Raw genomic sequence first — 21,272 nt, 5'->3', positions numbered from 1 at the left:
AACAATGTATCAGTGTCCCAATTTTCCCACATCTACTCCAACATTCGTCCTTGTCTTTTCCTGTCATCTTAGCCAACCTGAGAGATGTATAGTGGTATCTCAGAGTTGTCTTAATTTGCATTTCTTTGATCAATAGTGATTTCAAAAAAAAAAAACTGCTGGGAAAATTGGAAACTAGTATGGAAGAAATTAGGATTCAACCTACACCTAACACCACATACCAAGATAAGATTTAAATGGGTTCATGATTTAGATATAAAGAATGATATAAGAAAATTAGAGGAATATAGGGTAGTTTTTGTGGAGAAGGAAGGAATTTGTGTCCAAAGAAGAACTGGAATTCACAATTGAACACCAGATAGATAATTTTGATTATATTTAGTTAAAAAGTTTTTGTACAAACAAAACTAATGTAGACAAGATCAAAAGGGATGCAATAAATTGGGAAATCATTTTCACATTTAAGGATTCTGATAAAGACCTCATTTCTAAAATATATAGAGAACTGACTCAAATTTATAAGAGTCCAAGTCATTCTCCAGTTGATAAATGGTCAAAGGATATGAACAGACAATTTTCAGATGAAGAAATTAAAACCATTTCTGATCATATGTAAAGGTGCTCTAAATCACTATTGATCAAAGAAATGCAAATTAAGACAACTCTGAGATACCACTATACATCTCTCAGGTTGGCTAAGATGACAGGAAAAGACAAGGAAGAATGTTGGAGTAGATGTGGGAAAACTGGGACACTGATACATTGTTGGTGGAACTGTGAATGGATCCAGCCATTCTGGAAAGCAATTTGAAGCTATGCTCAAAAAGTTATCAACTGTGTATACCCTTTGACCCAGCAGTGTTTCCATTGGGCCTATACCCCAAAGAGATCTAAAGGAAGGAAAAGGACCTATATGTACAAAAATGTTTGTGGCAGCCCTTTTTGTAGTGGCAAGAAACTGGAAACTGAATAGATGCCCATCAGTTGGAGAATGACTGAATAAATTATGGTATATGAATGTTATGGATACTATTGTTCTATAAGAAATGTTCAGGAGGGTGATTTTAGAGAGGCCTGGAGAGAGTTACATGAACTGATGCTAAGTGAAATGAGCAGAACCAAGAGATCATTGTACAGGACAACATCAAGATTATAAGATGATCATTTCTGATGGATGTGGCCCTCTTCAACAATGAGACGATTCAGACCACTTCCAATGATCTTGTGATGAAGAGAGCCATCTACACCCAGAGAGAGGACTGTAGGAATTGAATGTGGATCACAACATAACATTCTCACTCTTTTTGTTATTGTTTGCTTACATTTTGTTCTCTTACTCATTTACTTTTTTTTTTTTGATCTGATTTCTCTTGTACAACAAGAGAATTGTATAAATATGTTTATACATATTGGATTTTATAAGATGATCATTTCTGATGGATGTGGCCCTCTTCAACAATGAGACGATTCAGACCACTTCCAATGATCTTGTGATGAAGAGAGCCATCTACACCCAGAGAGAGGACTATAGGAATTGAATGTGGATCACAACATAACATTCTCACTTTTTTTGTTATTGTTTGCTTACATTTTGTTCTCTTACTCATTTACTTTTTTTTTTGATCTGATTTCTCTTGTACAACAAGAGAATTGTATAAATATACAATAGATTTAAGATATATTTTAACATGTTTACTATATATTGAATTGCTTGCTATATAGGGGAGGGGTGGGGAGAATAAGGAGAAAATCTGAAAATCAAGGCTGTGCAAGGGTCAGTGCTGTCAAATTATCCATGCATATGTTTTGAAACCAAAAAGCTTTATTTAAAAATGATCCCCATAAATAAAAACTCATTTGACAAATCCTCAATAATTTTTAACAGTATAAAGATACTGCGAACAAAAATTTCAGAACCACTCTGTCCTACTGCTAAAGAATACAGGTAGGAATTCCATAAGGGAAGCTAATAGGGAAATACTATTGATGAGGTTTGAATCCCCTCAATTCCTAGTGGTGATGAGGTTAATGGCAATAAGACAGTTGTTTAAAATCACCTTTTTGGTCAGCCACAGGTTTAAAGTGAAAGAATTCACTTATTCCCAAATTATTAATTGCAAAATGAAAGTTTATTGTTGGATAGAAACCAGTTTGCTAAGAGATTGACTTCTTAGTGGCAGAGTCCTATTAGGGAAATGGAATTTGGCGCTAAGAATGCTCAGTGTACAGGTCCTAGCAAGGAATTGGCCTCTGCAAGGAACTGAGCTGAAGGAAGCTTGTTATATGAGTATATTGGTGGGGGGCTGGGACAGCCTGAGCTGATCAGACCAGGATTTCTCAATTGAATGAGAATTTAGAATTTCAAAAAAAATCAGTGGGAGTTGATTTGTCCTTGAATAGTGTTGCTTCTCTCATCCTGGGAAGATGGCCCTGTCTCTAGAGTCCTTGGAACCTGGGAGATCCTGATCTCTCAGATCAAAAAGGGGACACAATTTAATTTTAAAGGGAACACAGTTTAGTGATAATCTTAAAGGGAACATAACTTCAGTAAAGGGAACAGTTTCCCTCCCACTTCACTATAAGCACAGATATATTGGAGCCTGTTTGTATGGATTAAAGAGAGCTGATAGTTACATTTTCAGTATGATTGTTACATCTCAGAAATAAGCAGACACTTCAAATGGGTCTTAATTTATTGCCTTGTTGCTTTCTAAACTTGAGAAAGTAATGGAGAAAATGATAATAATGCAGATTATATATACAATGTGATCATGGCCACTTTTTCCCCCTCAGAAGGATCTGGTTATTAAATATTTACCAGTACACCCTTGATACAGTTATAGGAAACAGTAAGAGCAAAAGCAGAAATTAAGGCAAGTACAGATCATGTTAAAAAAAATCAGAAAATAACCTGGTTTTGCTGAATCTTACCATGAGAGCATAAGAGAGGAGAATTATGTGAAAAGACAGTTAAGATCTGTAGACTCCTCCCACCCCCACTCCATTTCTACCTCATACCCAGAGAAAAGATAGGAAGATGGACCATCTGTTCCCTCTACTGGGGTGATATATTGGGGATCAGAGCCAAAAGCAACTGCCTCATCAAACTACTCTGGTTCATAAACAAATATCCTGGGGGCCAGGTGAGAATTAGAAAGTAGGCTTGGGAGCTGCCAAGAAGCTAGGCATTCTGAATTAACGCACAACACAATATGTCCAGGTACTTGTTCTCCAAATCATCTAGAGAATACTGTGCTTGTGAAGTTCTCTTGGAAATAATTCACCTTAAAAAATATTGGATTAAATTCCTAAGAATTCTCATTGGAAATCAACCCAAGCCCTTTTGCTTGACTTCATGATTAAGTTTTTGCATGATTCTGAGAATACTTCAGATGAAATGATTTTTTTTTTTTTTTTTACTTTATGGTATAGGGAGGCAATAGGACATAGAAGAAAGGACACTGGCTCTGTAGTCAGATGACTTGTATTCAAAATCATTTAACTTCCCTGTCCCCATTTTCCTCATCTATAAAATGAGAGTTGTATTAGATGATTTTTGAAGTCTTTTCAAATTATAGATCTATGATCATATGATCCCAAGTCCTTATCACTAATAATTCTTGTGATAAGTCCAGAGTTCAGAATCCGATCCTGACTTCAAAGCCAGGACACTGTACTTCTCCCTCTGCAACTGTGGAAAAGAGAAGCTCGGAGTCTTTTGGCAAACCTAAAGATACTTAACTCTGGTTTTTATTTTTTGATTCCAGTGGCTTTGGATAACTAACTTATTTAGCAAATGATGACTCAGCACTTCCTCTCTTTTCTCTCCCTCCTGTAGTTGCAGTGTGGCACTTGGGCTCTTTAAGGAAAATACAAGCTCTCTTTTGATCACCATGCTCACATTTTCCAACTTTGAGATGGTCTACAATCCCTCCATTTCACCACATTCAATTTGACTTGGTCATTACTTCCCATCCCCTATCCCTGTCCCCAACCAATTGAAATGCAATACAGCTAATGATTAATGCAAGACTGAGTGTTATCCCCTTCATGTCAACAATTATCTTTGAGAGAAGAAAATTGTGCCAAAAAAAAAAAAAAAAAGCCTAATACTATGCCATGGTTCTTTGTATTTGCCCAAAGATGAGTCAATGCAGGACCATGCTGCTACTTAACTAGCTTGAACCTAAAAGAGCTTAGTGTTTTTACTGATAGACTTGCAGATGTATAGAGCAATCATGTCTGAAAGCAGACAAATTGCTTTGCTTTTTTCAGTTTACAGGTCAGAACATTTTACATGTGACAGTCATTCCAAATGGATAGTCCTTCCAACAGTCCTTTCAGGTTATTTGCCTGAACATTATTCACATACGCAGGCCCAAAATTATGTTTGGAATCAAAACATAATTTTCTTTCTGCTGCTGCAATTGATAATGGGCTTCCTTTTTTTGGGGGGAAAAAAGGTGGAGGGGAATCCATCCTGCTAGATTCACTTTCAAAGGCCTGAGCTTTTAAAAATTGGAATGATTCTGAAAACTGATCAATTTAGGCTTTATTTCCATTTGAAAAGGAGCTGGAGGGAGAGTGCATTTACTAGGACCATCAGTATGGATATGGTATTTTGACTATTCTTCATGTTTAGTGATCACTGAAGGAACTTAGGGAATCATAGTATAATAAATTAAGATCTGGAAGCACTCTATTAAGACAAAGACTCCAATCCCTTCACATTACAGAAGAAAATATATGCCACAGAGAAATTAGTGTCTGTGATAGAATCCAAACCCAGGTTTTGACTTCAAAGGCAGTGTCCTATCTACTATCCCAGGTTGCCTCATCAGGAAAGAGGAAAAATAAATATATTTGTAGCTACCCTCTTACCATCATAAAAAAAATTTTTTTAAAACCTTTTTAGAGGAGGGAAAGAAAAGGAATGTCTGTGATTTTATTGTTATATTGTTCAGGACTGTTAAATCCCTTCACCAATGCAGATAGGTAATTGTTTCACAATATCTTGTTGCCTGGGTCACTGAGGGGTTAATAATGTAATGCCAGAGAAACTGAGCAAGACAGAGATTAGAAACCAATTTAATAGTTTATTAAATGGAGAGATATACTGGGACCAAATGGATCTTAATCCCAGGGCTGGACAAGACTGGATTCTCAAAAATCCAGCGCCAAGTATCAGACAGCAAGCTTTTTTATAGGATAACAAGAACATAATGGGGGAGGTGCCTGGATGGGGATAACCTAATTGGGGGAGGCACCTAGTAATGGGAGCTACTGGAGAGGCTCCTGATATTCTAATGATCCATTCTAAAATGGATAAAGACCTTTATCCCATTAAACATTAAGAGAGAATAAGTATAGCCTAAAGTCTAAGATATAAGACCTTTATCTTATCAAACATTAAGAGGGAAAGGTTATAACCTGAGGCAGATAAGACAATGAGGAAACTAGGTCAGGACGTTAAAAGAGAACTGTGGCACAACAATAGAAACCTTAAAGAAGTGTAACTGGAAATGTGAGACAAAATGGACCCATTTTACTTTCAATTGGTCTCCCTTTGAAGTTAGGGGAAATTGTAGGGTTCCTACTGAATGGGACTGATTGGATGAAGTATTTCTCAATATTGTCACATGATCCCTGTTCCCAGAACTTTGGGACCTTGAAAGGTCATTTGTTCTCTGGAGGAATGGACTTTGAACCTAGAGATGCAGGAAATTGCAGGAAGTGACATGACCTATGGGAGGCAGCCAGCATTAATGATCATTGATCAAGGATGGTTACATCCTGTTAGTCTATCCAATGAGAAAGCACAAGTCTTTTGCTTTTAAACCCTGGACAAGCTGGAAGCAGGTCAGGTTCCAGGAGCACATGGCGAGAGTTGGGATGGCTCCCAGGTGTGTATCTGGGTCTCTCCCTGCAGGCATTAAATAAATGTTTTCTCTTTGTACCTGATGATGTCTCTGATTAGTTGATTGGAAAGGGGGTCTTGCACCTATCTGTCCCACAGACAGCCTAGAGTACAATGGAATAAGTAACCCAAGCAGCATATATCAAAGCTAGGACTTGAAACTATTTCTTCTTAGCTCCTAAGCCAACTCCCTACATAGTCTGCCTCAAGTTTTTCTCTGCTCCAATCCATCTCCATTCAGTCATTAAAGAGATTTTTCTAAATCACAGATCTGACCATGTCAAGACCAGCCCTGCCCAACCCCCCACCCAAGGAACTCAAGCTCCTATACCTCCAAGAATAAATTTATATCTATCTATCTAGATATAAAATCTTCTGTTTGGCATTTAAAGTGCTTCATAGCCTACCCCCACTTCTTCTACACCTTATTCCTCACCAGTTACTGGATCCAGTGACTCTAATCTTCCTATTCCACAAACAATACATTCCATCACTCTATCTCTCCACTCTGCCTCAGGCATTTGGTCTGGTTGTCTGTAATACTCTTCCTCCTTATCTTTGCCTTCCTTTTAGTCTCAACTGAAACTCCCTCTTCTACAAGGAGTTTGCAACCTTTCTTAATCATAAAACCTCTCATTTAATTGTTTATGATTTAATCTAAATATAGCTTGTTTATATGTATCTGTTTGCTTGTTGTCTTCCCTATTAGGTAAGCTTCTTGAGAACAGGTCTGTCATTTAACTCTTTTTGTACCCACAGTTTTTGCACAATACCTGACCAATAGTAGGTATTTAATGATAGCTTACTGACTTACTATGCACTAAGTTTGTCTACTAAGGCAGTTTGTCTAGAAAAAATCATGGAATCATGGATTTAGGATCAGAAGGTACTTTAGATTTCATCTAATCTAAAACCTTCATTTTTCAGATGAGAAAACTGAGAATGAAGAAAGTTAAGTGAATTTCTTAAGTTTACATGGGTAAGAACTAGTAGAGCTGAGATCAAAAATCAAGATCCTTGAGTTTTACATACTATCTCTATATCATATCACCCATAAGCATTCCAACTCCATTATATAGAGTAGACTTTATAGCAGGAGAGATGTCTGGGTGTCTAGAGCTCAGTTCCAAGGAAGCTGTATCTTGACTGCAAGAGGAACATGATCAATCAATTGAAAGTGGAGAAGACTGGTTGCCTTTGACCTTTCTTGCTACAGTCATGGTGTCTCTAGCTCAATCCCACTACCCGAATCTCTCCAACACTCCCCTACCCTGCCTTCTCTCTTCACTAAGCAAGTTCATAATTTCCCTCAATCTGGGATGATGTTGGTGCCTTGGGATAGTTATAATTTAGCCTCTATGTGGATATCCACAAAAACAGCTACCTGTGGTGATCTTGTTCTCAAAATGCAGCCAAGTGATAAAAGTTCAGATCTTTTATTATCTCCAATATAGCCCGGTTAGCTTAGAGGTCTGTTTCTCTGCTTGGTTCCAAGAGCTCTTGCAGTTTTGTCCGTTGCTTCTGCCTCTGCTTTCTTCAGCCTTCAATCCAGCTCCAAGTTGAATCTGCCTTGCCTCCGAGAGAGGGTTTCTGGCTCTCAATCTCCCAAAGTGCTCTGTGTCTGCACCAGAGTGCTCCTCTCCAATCCAGCTGAACTCTCTTCCGCCACTAGCCAGCCAAGTGGAAAATATTCTGGAATAGATCTCTCTTCACTGGCCTTATATCTGACTCTTCTGAGAGAATGGGATTATGGGTTTTCTCTGGCCCTAAGAGCTTTAAGGGAGGTGTGAACTCACAAAGTTACAAAGCTTACTTTGTGAATCTGGCAAATTTGTGAACTCCCGATGAGTAAAGGTGTAAACACAAGCATTGTACTAATTATTTCTATTTAGTACCTTGTTTCAGGCTCCGCCCAAAACATCTTCTTGTAAGATCACATCAACTCCAATTAGTTAGCAGTTTGTAAGGATTCCAACAGCTACCCAAGTATCATCAGGAAAATTCTATCACATCTAGAATTGCCATTTCCTGAGCAGAACCAGGAAAGCATTATACAATGCAACAACAAGATTATACAATGATCAATTCTGATGGACGTGGCCCTTTTCAACAATGAGATGATACAGGCCAGTTCCAGTGATCTTGTGATGGAGAGAAACATCTGCATCCAGAGAGAGAATTGTCAGAACTGAGTGTGGATCATAACATAGTATTTTCACTCTTTTTATTGTTGTTTGCTTGCATTTTATTTTCTTTTTCATTTTTTTCTTTTTGATTTGATTTTTCTTGTGCAGCAAGATAATTGTATAAATATGTATGCTTATACTGGATTTAACATATTTTTTTTTACCATGTTTAACTTATATTGGATTATTTGCCATCTAGGAGAGGGAATGGGGGGAAGGAGGGAAATTGGAATGTGAGGTTTTGCAAAGGTTAATGTTGAAAAATTATCCATGCGTATGTTTTGAAAATTAAAAAGCAATTTTAATTTTTAAAAAATCAGAGAAAAAATAAAATTCCCATTTCCCTGCCCTCCAGATCATCTACTAACTATGACAGCTATCTTTAGCAGAGTGAGCTCTGTTTAAGTAAAGCTGCCCTACTTTTCATTTTAGGTTGCACTGAGTCTCAAAGAATGATCATACATAATCTGCATTGTCAATATCATATTCTCTTCCTCCCAGTTTCACCTTTCTTCACTATTTTTATTGAGGCAATACTACAATTCTAGTCACCCAAGTTAACTATATTTCTTTATATCTTACTTCCATCCTATGTGTCTACAAATATTCCCAGGTGTCCCAGGTGTTCAGGCTATTATCTTATGTTTACTTTTCTTCACAGTCAAAATACTAGAAAAAGTCATCTCTACTTGCTTCTATTTCCTCACTTCTCACTTTCCAGTCCCTTTCAATCTGACTTTTGCTTTCACTACTGTACTAAAACTGATTCCTCCTTGGTTATCAGTGATCTCTAAATTGCTAACTCCAATAGCTTCTTTTCATTCTTCATCATTCCCCTCATCTGCCACTACTTTTCAGTATCCTTTGCTGGATCACCATCCATCTTCTGCCCTCTAAATGTAATTACATCTTTTTTGAATATCTTTTCTCTTTATACCCTTCCACTTGGTTTTCTCATCAGACAAATTACAAAATCTATTTATCCATTATACTCTCACTCTCTCTGTCTCTGTCTCTGTCTCTCTTTCTGTCTGTCTCTGTCTCTCTGTTTCTCTCTCTGTCTCTGTCTCTGTGTCTCTGTCTCTGTCTCTGTCTGTCTCTCTCACTGCAATACGGTATTACCAGCTGCCTGCCAGCTATCTCTACCAAGATGACCTAAAAACATTTCCAATTCTAAATGCAAAATGAACCTCACCAGATTTCCTCTCATCTCATCTTCTTCTCAACACTTCCCAATTTCTAATCAGGATACTCAACTTCTTCCAGTCACATAGGCTCACAATCTTGGGACCATTGTTGATACTTTCAACTTCTATAGCTAATTACTTGTCACATCATATTATACATGCCTTCATAAATATTTTGTATCTGTCCCTGTTTCTTTCTTTACATAACATCGACATGTTAAAAAAAAAAAAAAGTTGAGGAAGTAGAAGAAGTAAGTGAAGTTTTTCTGGAGCTTTGTCTATGAATGGGAAAAGAGAATTATAATGAGAGTAAGAAGACAGATCCTCTGCATGTCAAAGCAATTACTCCTGCACAAACTTTGATGGGTCAAATTAATTCTGAGCTCTCTTTCTTAACCCCTTATTTCTCCTGCTTTCTGTATGGGAGCTAAGTGGAGTCCTGACCCAATAGCAAGAAATCATAATTCAGACCTAGAAATAGTAAGAGGGAAGGAATGAAAAGGAAAATTCATTAGATCTAAGGAGGAAAAAAAGTAACTTCTTGATAGGGTAAAGCTATTATGTTTCACCCTAAAGAGGGTCCAGACTAAGGCATTTGGATTTTAATAAATAGACAATAGGAATCTACTGAAAATTTTAAACCATGAAATTAGATGATTTATGCCAAAGACAGTATCGGTTGCGTAGAGAAAAGAGTAAGGGGTCTTACATTGAACTTTGAAGGAAACATATATCTAGGTATCAGAAAAATGACAAAAATTTAAAGATATTAAGAAAAGATGAACAACTTTGAAAAATCCAAGAACTCTGAATGATGCAATAACCAACCATAATTCTAGAGGACCATTGATGAAGAATGCTACCCTCTTTCTGACAGAGAGGCTCATGATAGAGAATGAGACATATGATTTTGGACATGATCAGTGTAAGGATTTGTGTTTTTTAACTATGCATAATAATTACAAGTGGTATTGCTTTTTTCAATAGGGGAAAGTTGGGATGGAGAGAAAAGCTTTTTAATTGAAGTGATACAATAAATGTTTTAAAAGATATTAGAAAACAAATGCAGTGTTATTTCCTACATAATAAAAACTTAGAATATGCAAAGATTCAAAGAAACACGTGTACAAATAGAGATGCTCTTTTATTGAAACTATACTAAGATATACTCCCGGAGATAAAGACCAGTAGAATGAATGATCTTTGGAATCACCTATACTGGTAGGATTGCTAAGCATCCCTTGAATCCCTATCACTCTTCACACTACTATACACTAAAAAGTCATTGAGTCTTTAGGGTCATGAGTATGGATACAGTTGATATTCATAAATCTATTTTTTTCTTCAAGAAGAGCACTCTCTGACCAATATGTACCTATTGATGTGGGTACCATTAGAATGAAAAGTCATCATCACAGTATCAGGATTAATTTAGCATCAAACAGGGTTCAGTGGCCGGTGACCCAAGAAGGTGGATAATTAGGAGGTAATCAGGTAGCAGGAATTGGAGACTTTACCTACTAGGACTGGGATGGAAGAGAGAACTCCAAGATTCAGTAGGGCTGGTGACAGCAAGGAAAAAACACAGTTTTGGAGGAACAAAGACACAAGGCAGGGTGCTAGGATAAGGATTTGAATATGACATAAACAAAGCAGTGATCCATTTGATAGGACTAGAGTGTTAAAAAAAGGAGACAATAATCTACTTACAAGAACCAGGATTCATTGTCCACAAAATCAGCAATGTTACCCTAAGCCAACCATAGTTCTTTATATGTCCCCCTGCCTTAGAAGTTAGATTATTCTTAAGGTCTAGGATATTAAGTGGCTATCTGGATGGCTCCCACCACAGGAATTCAGGTCAGTCATATGTAGTACGGCAAATCCAATTTACAAATACTCAGAAATATCTCAAGTGAAGAATAGAAATATTTATTTTAGAATCTTGCAAGAAGCAAACATCTCTAAACTGAGATTCAAGCAATAGAGAGAGGTTAATTTCCACAGAGATTGAAATGAGTTATATAGTTGACCATAAGAATAATGCTTGGAAGTTAAATTTAAATTGTTAAATTTTGACCTGGATTTTATGATGGTCAGTTTCACAACTGTTTGCCGGTATGTTTTATGGTAGCTAGTTTTGCAGCTGCTTACAACTGTTTACCCTATTTCAATTCCCCAAATTCCCCAGATAAACTGAATCTAAGTTATAAATTCAATCTACCTTAGTTAATGATGTTATAAGAAACCATATAATCCCCCACAAAGAGGAGATTTGTTTAGAGGTAAGTAGTTCATTAAATAAACTAGAATAACCAAGGAGACTTAGTTTACCTCAGGCTTCATCAACAAATAGAGATTTTCCAGTTTATAAACCTCTTAGAATATCTCCAGGCCATTAAATAATTAAATTCTTCTCTAAGCAGTTAAGTAAAGGTCAAGGAGATCAGATATTTCTACTAGAAGAACAAGTCTTTTGTTCTCCTTCCCAGAGTCTTAAATGTTTAACAGACCTTTGAAATTGGGTCTGGAATTATCTTAAATGTCCTCAGTTTCCTGTTGTACTCAAGTCATTATAGATAATTTGATTGATGACTATCCTGATTTTGGCCACTCAGTTTTTCATATCTGATCACCCTTGAAGAGTAAGCATCCCCCATGGGAAACCCAAATATTACTGTGTCTATACTGTATACACTGGTAAACTATATATTGACACGGATACACTGAGAACCACAAAATCATATAAGTAGATTTCAAGTAATAGGCAGTGAGGAGAAAGGACCTACTATTTTCTATATTAGTCAGGCCATACCTGAAATATTATATTCAAGTTTGGGTATTTGACTGACATTTGACTGAACAGCAACAAATTTACATGCAAAAAACAAATTTCAGATCATTTACATGCCAAAGAAGATAAACAAGGGCTCTAGAAATTAATATCCTGTAAGATGATTTGAAGGAAATGGTGGATGTTTAGCTTGGAGAAGAGAAGATTGAAGTAGGATATATCTTTGAAAAGTTTATGTACAATAAAATCAAATTTAAGCAATTGAAAGAATATCAAGTGCTCATGGGTAGGCTGAGCTAATACAATAAAAATTACAATTCTACCTAAATTAACCTACTTATTTAGTGCCATACCAATCAAACTGTCAGGAAATTACTTTAAAGAGTTAGAGAAAATAATAACCAAATTCATCTGGAAGAATAAAAGGTCAAGAATTTCAAGAGAATTCATGAAAAAAATGTAAAGGAAGGCAGCCTACATGTACCATCAAAATCATTTGGTACTGGCTGAGAAATGAAGTAGCTGATCAGTTGAATAGGTTAGTTTCACAAGACATAATAGTTAATGACTCTTTTAATTTAGTGTTTGATAAACCCAAATATTCCAGTTTCTAGAATAAGAACTCATTATTTGACAAAAATTTCTAGGGAAAATTGGAAAATAGTATGGCAGAAATTAGGCATAGACCAATTCCTAACATTCTAGACCAAAATAAGATCAGAATGGGTTCATGATTTAGACATAAAGGATGATACTATATTCAAATTAGGAGAACAAGAGATAGTTTACCTCTTAAATCTGTGGAGAAAGAAGGATTTTATGGACAAAGAAGAACTGGAGAATGCAGCCAAGATGAAAAGGGAAGCAGAAATCTGGGGAGAAAAATTTATATCCAGTTTTTCTAATAAAGGTCTCATTTCTAAAATATATAGAGAATTGACTCAAATTTATAAGAATACAAGCCATTTTCCAATTGATAAATGATCAAAGGATATGAACAATTTTCAGATGAAATTAAAGCCATTTTTAGTCATATGAAAAAAATGCTCTAAATTACTATTGATTAGAGAAATTCAAATTAAGACAATTCTGAGGTACCATTTCACATTTCTCAGATTGGCTAAGAAAACAGAAAAAAATAATGATGAATGTTGGAAGGGATGTGGGAAAACTGGGGTATTAATGTATATTTGGTGAAGTTGTGACTTCTAGAGAGTAATTTAGAATCATATCCAAGGGGCTATCAAACTGTGCATACCTTTTGATCTAGCAGTGTCTCTATTGAGTCTGTATCCTAAAGAAAATTTTAAAATGGAACAGTATCACATGTGCAAAAATGTTTGCAGTGGCAGGGAACTAGAGAGTTGAGTGGATGCCCATCAGTGGGGGAATGGCTGAATAAGTTATGGCATATGAATGTAATGGAATATGATTGTTCTGTAAGAAACGACAAGTAGGATGATTTCAGAAGAGCCTGGAAAGGCTTGCATGAATTAAATGCTAAGTAAAGTGAGCAGAATCAAGAGAACATTGTACATAGCAATAACAATATTATATGATGATCAACAGTGTTGGACTTGTCTCTTTTCAACAATGAAATAACTCAAGGCAATTCCAATAGAGTTGTGATGGAAAGAGCCATCCAGAAAGAGAACTATGGAGACAGGATATGGTTCAAAGCATAGTATTTTCATCTTTTTGTTGTTTGTTTGGGGGAAAGGGAGGGGTTTCTCATGTTTTTTTCTTCCCTTTCACCTTTTGATCTGATTTTTCTTGTGCAGCGTAATGAATATGGAAATATGTTTAGAAGAATTATGAATGTTTAACCTATATTGGATTGTTTGCTGCCTAAGGAAGGGGGTAGGAAAGAGGGAGGGAGAAAAATTTGGAACACAAGGTTTTGCAAAGGAAGGTTGGAAACTGTCTTTGAATGTATTTGGAAACATAAAAAGCTATTTTTAAAAAGAAACCAAAAATTTATATGCTATCAAAGAGGAATTAGACATACTCTGTGTGATTACAGGGAACAGAACTAGGGAATAGAGGTGACAGAAAAGCAAGTTTCAGATCATTGTGAGAACTTAACAAATAGACCCATCCAAAAATAAAATCATGAAATAGAGTGCTACCCATAATAAAGTATTTAAAATAAAGCTTGACTAAAGGTCACTTGTCAAGTGACAGAAGAAATCCTAGCTTCAGGTATGGAGTTGAACTGCATGACCTACTAAGTCTCTTCTAACTCGATAGGTTTTTGTATGTGAAAGAATACAGCTCAAGGGATGTCAGAAAGGGTGGGAAAATAGATAATAAGTGAGACAATGAAAACTACTGGATGCCAAAGCAGGTGAGGAGTGAAAAAGGTGAATCATCACTTAAGGAACCATTGGGGGCTAATTGTTTAACTCTTCTATAAACCAAGTTGTGGTAGTGACAAAAAGCTTTTTGAAATTTGACTTCTTTAATTCACTAATGTAATGTGTCTTTCTTGAATACAGTACATTTCAGGATTTGGAAATGAATTTGCCTCAGAGGATCCACGCTGCCCAGGAGCCCTGCCAGAAGGCCAGGTATGGAGTATTCTGTATAGCTCATATATTGTTTCTCTTGAAGAAGGGAGGTTTAATTTTCATATGGCTAAATTCTTATATGGACTTCAACTAGTCATTAAAACAATTGGGACCCATGCAGGATTTTCTGGACAGAATTTAAGTTCCTTGAAGAAAGAGACTTTTTCAATTTTGTCTTTGCATCCCATGTCTGAAATAGATTAAATAATGACTATCAATGCATTGGTTGGCAATGTTTCATCACATAGACCATTGGCTACTCAATAGCTAAGTGTGAGTTGTTAGAACCCAACTACTATATTATTCCATGTACTAGGCTCAATATGTATGGTGTGAGCAAATTACAGGATTTGTGTGTGTGTGTGTGTGTGTGTGTGTGTGTTGGGATGGTAGAGGACATGACCCCTAAATTAAGATCTGATTTATCCAAAACTATACTATCCTCTCTGGGTAAATGACAAATGACCTCCTCAGATCATTTCTGATCTGAACCTCTAGGAATTCATGGAATCAGTCTTCTACAATCCTTGTGCCATAAAAATTATACCTGATTCTTCTTGCATTGGATTTTGTCACATTTTAATATAAGAGTGCTTAATGACTGGAATCATTTTTCTTTTGGAATAATTTTTTGATTACTTATTATCTTTTAAAATTTCAGAATAATCCTCAGATCTGCCCGTATAACCTGTATGCTGAGCAGCTCTCAGGATCAGCATTCACTTGCCCCCGAAGCACCAATAAAAGAAGGTACAGAAACCTTGTCTACTGCTTCCACTCTGTGGATTAGGAGAAAATTCTAAATCAGAATCAACTTCCTTCTCTTAGTCTAGGGCACTATGGAGTCAACAAGTCCTTTTCAATTGCTTCCATTTTTAGTCAAAAGATAATAAAATCAAAATGTCTAGAGGACATTTTGTCCAGACCTTACATTTTAGAAATGTGTGAGGTGAGATATATAAAAAGAGTAAGCAATTTTCCCAGCTCAATAACCCTGGGAGGAGAAAGGGAATAGAGAATAAAGTAAGCCCTGGTCTGAAGAACTCTTAGGTCTAGAACATTCAGACAGCCCCTAGGGCTGAGTTGCAGAGTCTCAAAAGTTCCATCTCAAAGTTGCATCCTTAGACTATTTGAGAAAGGCTTCATTATTACAAGTTTATTTAAACCCTATACATTGGTAATGGATGTACCAAGTGTAGTTAAAAACAACTGCATGGGGTTGAGGGGAGAGAGTCAGTGGGAAAGACCACCTCTCCCTCCAAACACACACACACGCACACACACACACACACACACACACACACACACTCACATGACTCACCTAGTCACTTTCCAGAGGCTGATCTCCTAGTGGAGATATAAAATGATATGCCCATTTCTGTTAAATTTCTCAGGAATCTTTAAGTATACAGTCATGTTCTTCCTAAATGTTAGAGAATCACTTGGATCTGAGTCATCTTCTGAAAGCACCAAAACTATTACAAATTCCATAAGGAGCAGAAGACCATTCTTCCTCCTTAACATTTTCTTCTACATTTTTTTCTTTGCCTGGGAACACCCAAAATGATCATACAAACAAACATTAACTCCCAGAACCTAGGTACCATCTCTTTCAAAAATCTGATTTTTAATCCCAGCATTCAGTCTTCCCGGAGTTCCTGTCCAAGGTCCTGACAATAATTATAACTCTTCCAAACCTCTGTCTGCCTTTTCACCAACCTTGACAAAGTCAAATGACTTGAAATTAAAGACAGCCCCAGAGTGATCATGCTTTTACTGTCTTGGAGTTAAAAGGGAATTTAAAAGTCAGAGCAAAGTCCAAGGATAACAGGATCTAAAGTCAGAATATCTGAGTTCAAGTGTCCCTCACCCCAACTATGTCATTCTTTGTGTAACTTTGGAAAGATCACTTCTAATTTCTGAGCCATAATCTTTAAAATGGAGATAATAATATTGATACTATGCCATGGGGTTGGTGGCTTTGAAAAACCTTAAAGTGTTGGATATATGTGAGCTATTGTTAAGGTCAGTTTCTCATCTGATACAAGAACCTATCAATCTTGAATGTTAACTAGCTCCTTTCTGAAATTTTCCAGTGATGGATAACATTATCTAGAAGGAAGTCTGTTCAACTTTCAGAATGTTCTAATGCTTAGAAAGCTTTTTCTTTATATTGATCTCAAACTGATTTCTCTGCAATATCTTAGGTTCCAATAGAGGCTCCCAGAGTCATATGAAGTTACTCTGTGCGAGAAGACATACCTAAGTCCAAAGCTTCAGCCAATGAAAGGGCATTCCTAGCTTTCTCAGAGTTGGGAGCCATCCGGCTTTCTCCATTATTGGAATAATTTTTGAGAACCTGGTAAATGTGAAAAGTATTCTCCAACATTTGAAATCAAAATAGTCTAGAAACTTTCAAGGTGGTAAGGAAGATGTCAGAGGCAGCTGGTGGTATAGTAGATAGAAACTTGAAACTGGAATAAGTAATACTTAATTAATTTAGCCTCAGACACTTAACATAGCAAATCACTTAACTCTTTATCTGTCATAACTTACTCATCTATAAAAAGGGGGTAACCCCTCCAGAGTTGTTTTGAGGATCAAATGAGATCGTATTTGCACATTATTTTGCAAATCTTACAGCACTATTTAAATATTAGATGTTATTATTACTTCAGTGATTATGAAAAGGAGCAAGAAAAGTTTCCATTCTCTCTTTTGTTTTGTTATTTGTTCCTGTTGATGTCAACCTCCTCAGCTACCTCTCTGGTCATTTCCATATGATAGAAAAAAACCGAATGATCCATCGCTTTGGGACCCTTGGCAAAAGCTGAGTTCCAGGGTTGTTAAGAACGCGGTGGATTTCCCATGTGGTCACCACTGCTTTTGGTGCTAGGCAGCAGAGGGAGAGCTGCTAGCAGGACAGATTTACTAATGAGCATTGTGTGGTTGAGTACTACTCTCCCAATTGAGAACAGGTGCTATATGGACTAGCAGATGTTTTCCACCCATGGCTGATCATTATCTCCATAAAAATGCTTTAACTTTCTCAAGTTATGTAGTATGCTAGCTCTGAGTCTGGACTATGTTTCCTATGCAATTATTTATCAAAACTATTGGATATCTCAAGAACAATTATTGCCCCTGCAGTTGTGTATGACACGTCCCATTTTCTCTCAGAGTATGTGTTCCTTAAGGATCAGAGTCATATTATAAGGTATTATAGATCTGTTGCTATATGTACATGTCTAAGATGGATAATATTGGAAGAATATGTTTAGCACCACTGGCAGGTCAGGCTTGATTTTTTGACCATTTTTTTTGAGGTATAGTGATTGGATACTTCACCTTATTTAGTAAATTGAAGGATGTGAGGAGAACCATTAGACTCTCCTGGATAACATGATTTGTGGACATGCAGACACAATGCTAGTGAGGCTGCATTTGCAGGTGGGAGAATTATAGCAATCAATTTTCAGTTTGTGAGGAGCTGGAAGCAAGAGATCATGAGATTCTTCCCTTGCCCACTAAGTCCTAAGATGAATCGTCTTTCCCTTTTCCTAATGTAAATTCCAAATCTTTGCTTTTTAATTTTTATCCTGAGCATGTAGAACAGTTCTTGGCATTTAACTTGATTATGTGAAAAGAAGAAGAGGAAGGGGGTGGTTAGAGACTGAGGCAGTAGGTAGAAGAGGTTAGAAATATGGAGCTAACAAAATACAGAGTTGAAAAAATAAACATAGAGTTAAAACAGACAGCCAAAGGAGTTTGAGCTACCACATCCATTCACATCCTATCCATATTCTAGAGTTTCTCTCCTTCTATCTCTCTGTCTTTCTCTGTGTTTCTGTCTCGCTCTGTCTCTGTCTCTGATTCTGTCTCTGTGTGTCTCTTTGCCTCTGTCTTTGTCTCTTTGTATTTTTGTTTCTTTATCTCTCTCTCCCCCTTCCTCCCTTCTTTTCTCTCCCATTATCCCTTCCCCTACTCTCATTTTTCTTTCTATTCTTTCCTTTCTCCTTCTCTCTCTCTCTCTTCTCTCTCTCTCTCTCTCTCTCTCTCTCTCTCTCTCTCTCTCTCTTTTTCTCTCTCTCCTCTCCTCTCCCACCCCGCTCTCTTTCTTCCTACTTCTCCCTTCCTTCCTCTTTCTCTTCTGTCCTTCTCTTTCCCTCCCTTTTCTTCTTGTACTACTTGCTCTAGCAACATCAGACTTCACTGAAATTGAAGTCTAGTAGAGTGCCTTTACACATAGTAGAAAAATGTAACATGAATTCAATTGAATTGAGGTACAGCATGAGGCAGAGCAATGAGGCTTTTGATTTGGATTCGAGTGGACCTAGACTCAAATCCTATCTCTTTTGCTTGTTTATTTCTTATTTGATTCTGGGCAAATCACTTAATCTCAGTTTTCTCATGTTCAAAATGGAAGGGCTGGATTCAATGGCCCCTAATGTTACTTCCAGCTCAAATTCTAGGACCCTTTGATGATGAAATTTATTTTAACCCACTCTCCTTGTTGGTCCAAATGAATTTTAAATGTGGTTGATGCTCACCTTTGAACATTATTTGCATAATCCACAAAGCAAAAACTGTATCTGAACAGGGCATAAAAAGAAGAAACTTGGAACTCTGAAGATAAGTTAAACTTACTTTACAAGTTTGTTCAAAACCATTCCTATCTAGTAACTGTATGTAATGTCAGTCAACATCAAGATGAAGCCATTTATCAAATGTGCAGAGATCAGATGAATGGCCAGTCTAAACCAGGTACTCTTAAGATTGTCTTGAATAGGAACCTTATTACTGAGCCTTAAGCTTATTCCACCGAAATCCCTTTATCCCCAGCTTATAGGTTTTTACAAACATGTCCTTTGATCATACACACACACACACACACACACACTCTTGGTGTCCTCCATCTTTTTCCACTTTTCCTCCCCAACTGCCCTCAATCTGTGATCCACTGTCAAATCCTTGAGTCAAATTTAATATTGCTAAGGGCAAGGTCCTCCCCACTCAGCAGAGTTAACATAGTAGTAGAGCAAAGATTGCCACTCATCTCAAGGCTGTATCCTTCCCATTCTCTGACATACAGTCTGACTCTTTTAGCAACAACAATTACAAAATTTAAGCTACAATCTGACTCATGTCCTCTTGTAAGTCTGGCATACTTCCATCCCTTGCAAATCCAGTAGCTGACATGAAATAAGAAATGAGTATGGACAAGGAAACCTTGCCACAGGTCATCTGGATATTTTCACGCCTCCTATTTCTCAAAAGTGCATTAACCTTTTCACTCTTCCCAAATAAGCAGCTTTTTAGAATGTCAGTATTCTAGCAGAATAATTTATTGAATAAGTAGGTCACAAACAGTATCCTAAGCTTGCCAGATGAACCAGAAGCACGGAATCATGATAATCTTAGCTCACGTTTCTTTTTATCATTTTAAGGCTTGCAAAACACTTTACATTCATTATCTCTTTTGGTTCTCCAGCTCCATAAGAGAGGAACTATTATTATCTCCATTTTACAGATGAGGAAACTGAGACTGAAAAAGTCAAAGTGACCTTGGACAGATGATAAGTATTCAATATGCAAATTGAATTTAGATCTTCTTGACTTCAAATCCACTTTGCCAAAGCTACTTCATACTCAAAGAATCTCGGAGCAGGAGAGACCTTAAAGTTTATCTAGTCCAATGCCTCTTTTTTAAAGATGGAGAAACTGAGGTTGAGAGAGGTAAAGTGATTTTCTCATAGTGAAACTGTAAGGGCTAAAGCACTTTAAGATTTAAGGTTAATAAAAATTGTATTTTACATATGGATTAATAATAAGTAAATAAATAAATAAGTGAACTAAAACGTCACTGAGATTTTGGAGCATAATTCCTAGCCATTAAAAGATTGCAAAGCACTTTATATAAGTTATCTCATTTGAATCTCATCATGCCATCCTGAAATCAATGCCTACTGGCATTTCCAATTAATAGATGAAGGAACTTAGACAAGTTAAATGGGCTTGGTCATGGTCACATAACTAGCAAATATTAGAAGTATTATTTCAAACCAGGGTTTCCTGAATCAGGTGTATATTGTTCTCCATTATGCCTGGTTGCTCTGTATTGGTTTATTTGTCAGATAACAAATACCTAGAGCACTTTGTCCTTAATATTAATACCATTGCTATCACGGTCTCACTTTTATCACAGGCAGCTAGGTTACCCAGTGAATAGGGTACTGGACTTGGAATCAGAAAGACTTAAATTTAAATTCCTGCCTCAGACTCTTACTTTGTGACCCTGGGCGAGTAGTTTAATTGTTGCCTGCCTCCATTTTCTCATCTGTAAAATAGAAATAATAATAATAATAGTACCTATGTTCTTTTCCTCTTCCTCCTTTTCTTGCTCTTTCTCCTCCCCTTCCTCTTCTCCTTCTTTTCCTTTCCCTGCTTCTCCTTATTTTTCTCCTTCTCCTCCTCCTCCTTCTTCCAACTACCCCTTCACATTTCTATACTGTTGGTACTGCTGCTGCTGCTACTATTATTATCACCTCACCTTTTTCTAAAATAACACTTTATAACTTACCAAGCACTGTCTTCACAATAGTCCTGTGAGATTGGTAG

General features: G+C 36.7%; 1 protein-coding gene across 1 annotated transcript in view; it reads left to right on the top strand.

Moving 5' to 3' along the window:
* The window catches only part of HGD (homogentisate 1,2-dioxygenase), an 84,356-nt gene that overhangs the window by 7,777 nt on the left and 55,307 nt on the right, over nucleotides 1-21,272 (top strand). The window contains exons 2-3 of the mRNA XM_051985362.1: nucleotides 14,583-14,654; nucleotides 15,316-15,404. Of these exons, the coding sequence (XP_051841322.1) occupies nucleotides 14,583-14,654; nucleotides 15,316-15,404 (161 nt within the window). The remainder of the gene's footprint in view (nucleotides 1-14,582; nucleotides 14,655-15,315; nucleotides 15,405-21,272) is intronic.

This window comes from Antechinus flavipes, chromosome 3 (assembly GCF_016432865.1).
Source record: "Antechinus flavipes isolate AdamAnt ecotype Samford, QLD, Australia chromosome 3, AdamAnt_v2, whole genome shotgun sequence".
Taxonomy (NCBI): Eukaryota; Metazoa; Chordata; class Mammalia; order Dasyuromorphia; family Dasyuridae; genus Antechinus; species Antechinus flavipes.
This window is presented reverse-complemented; position numbering and strand designations above follow the sequence as displayed.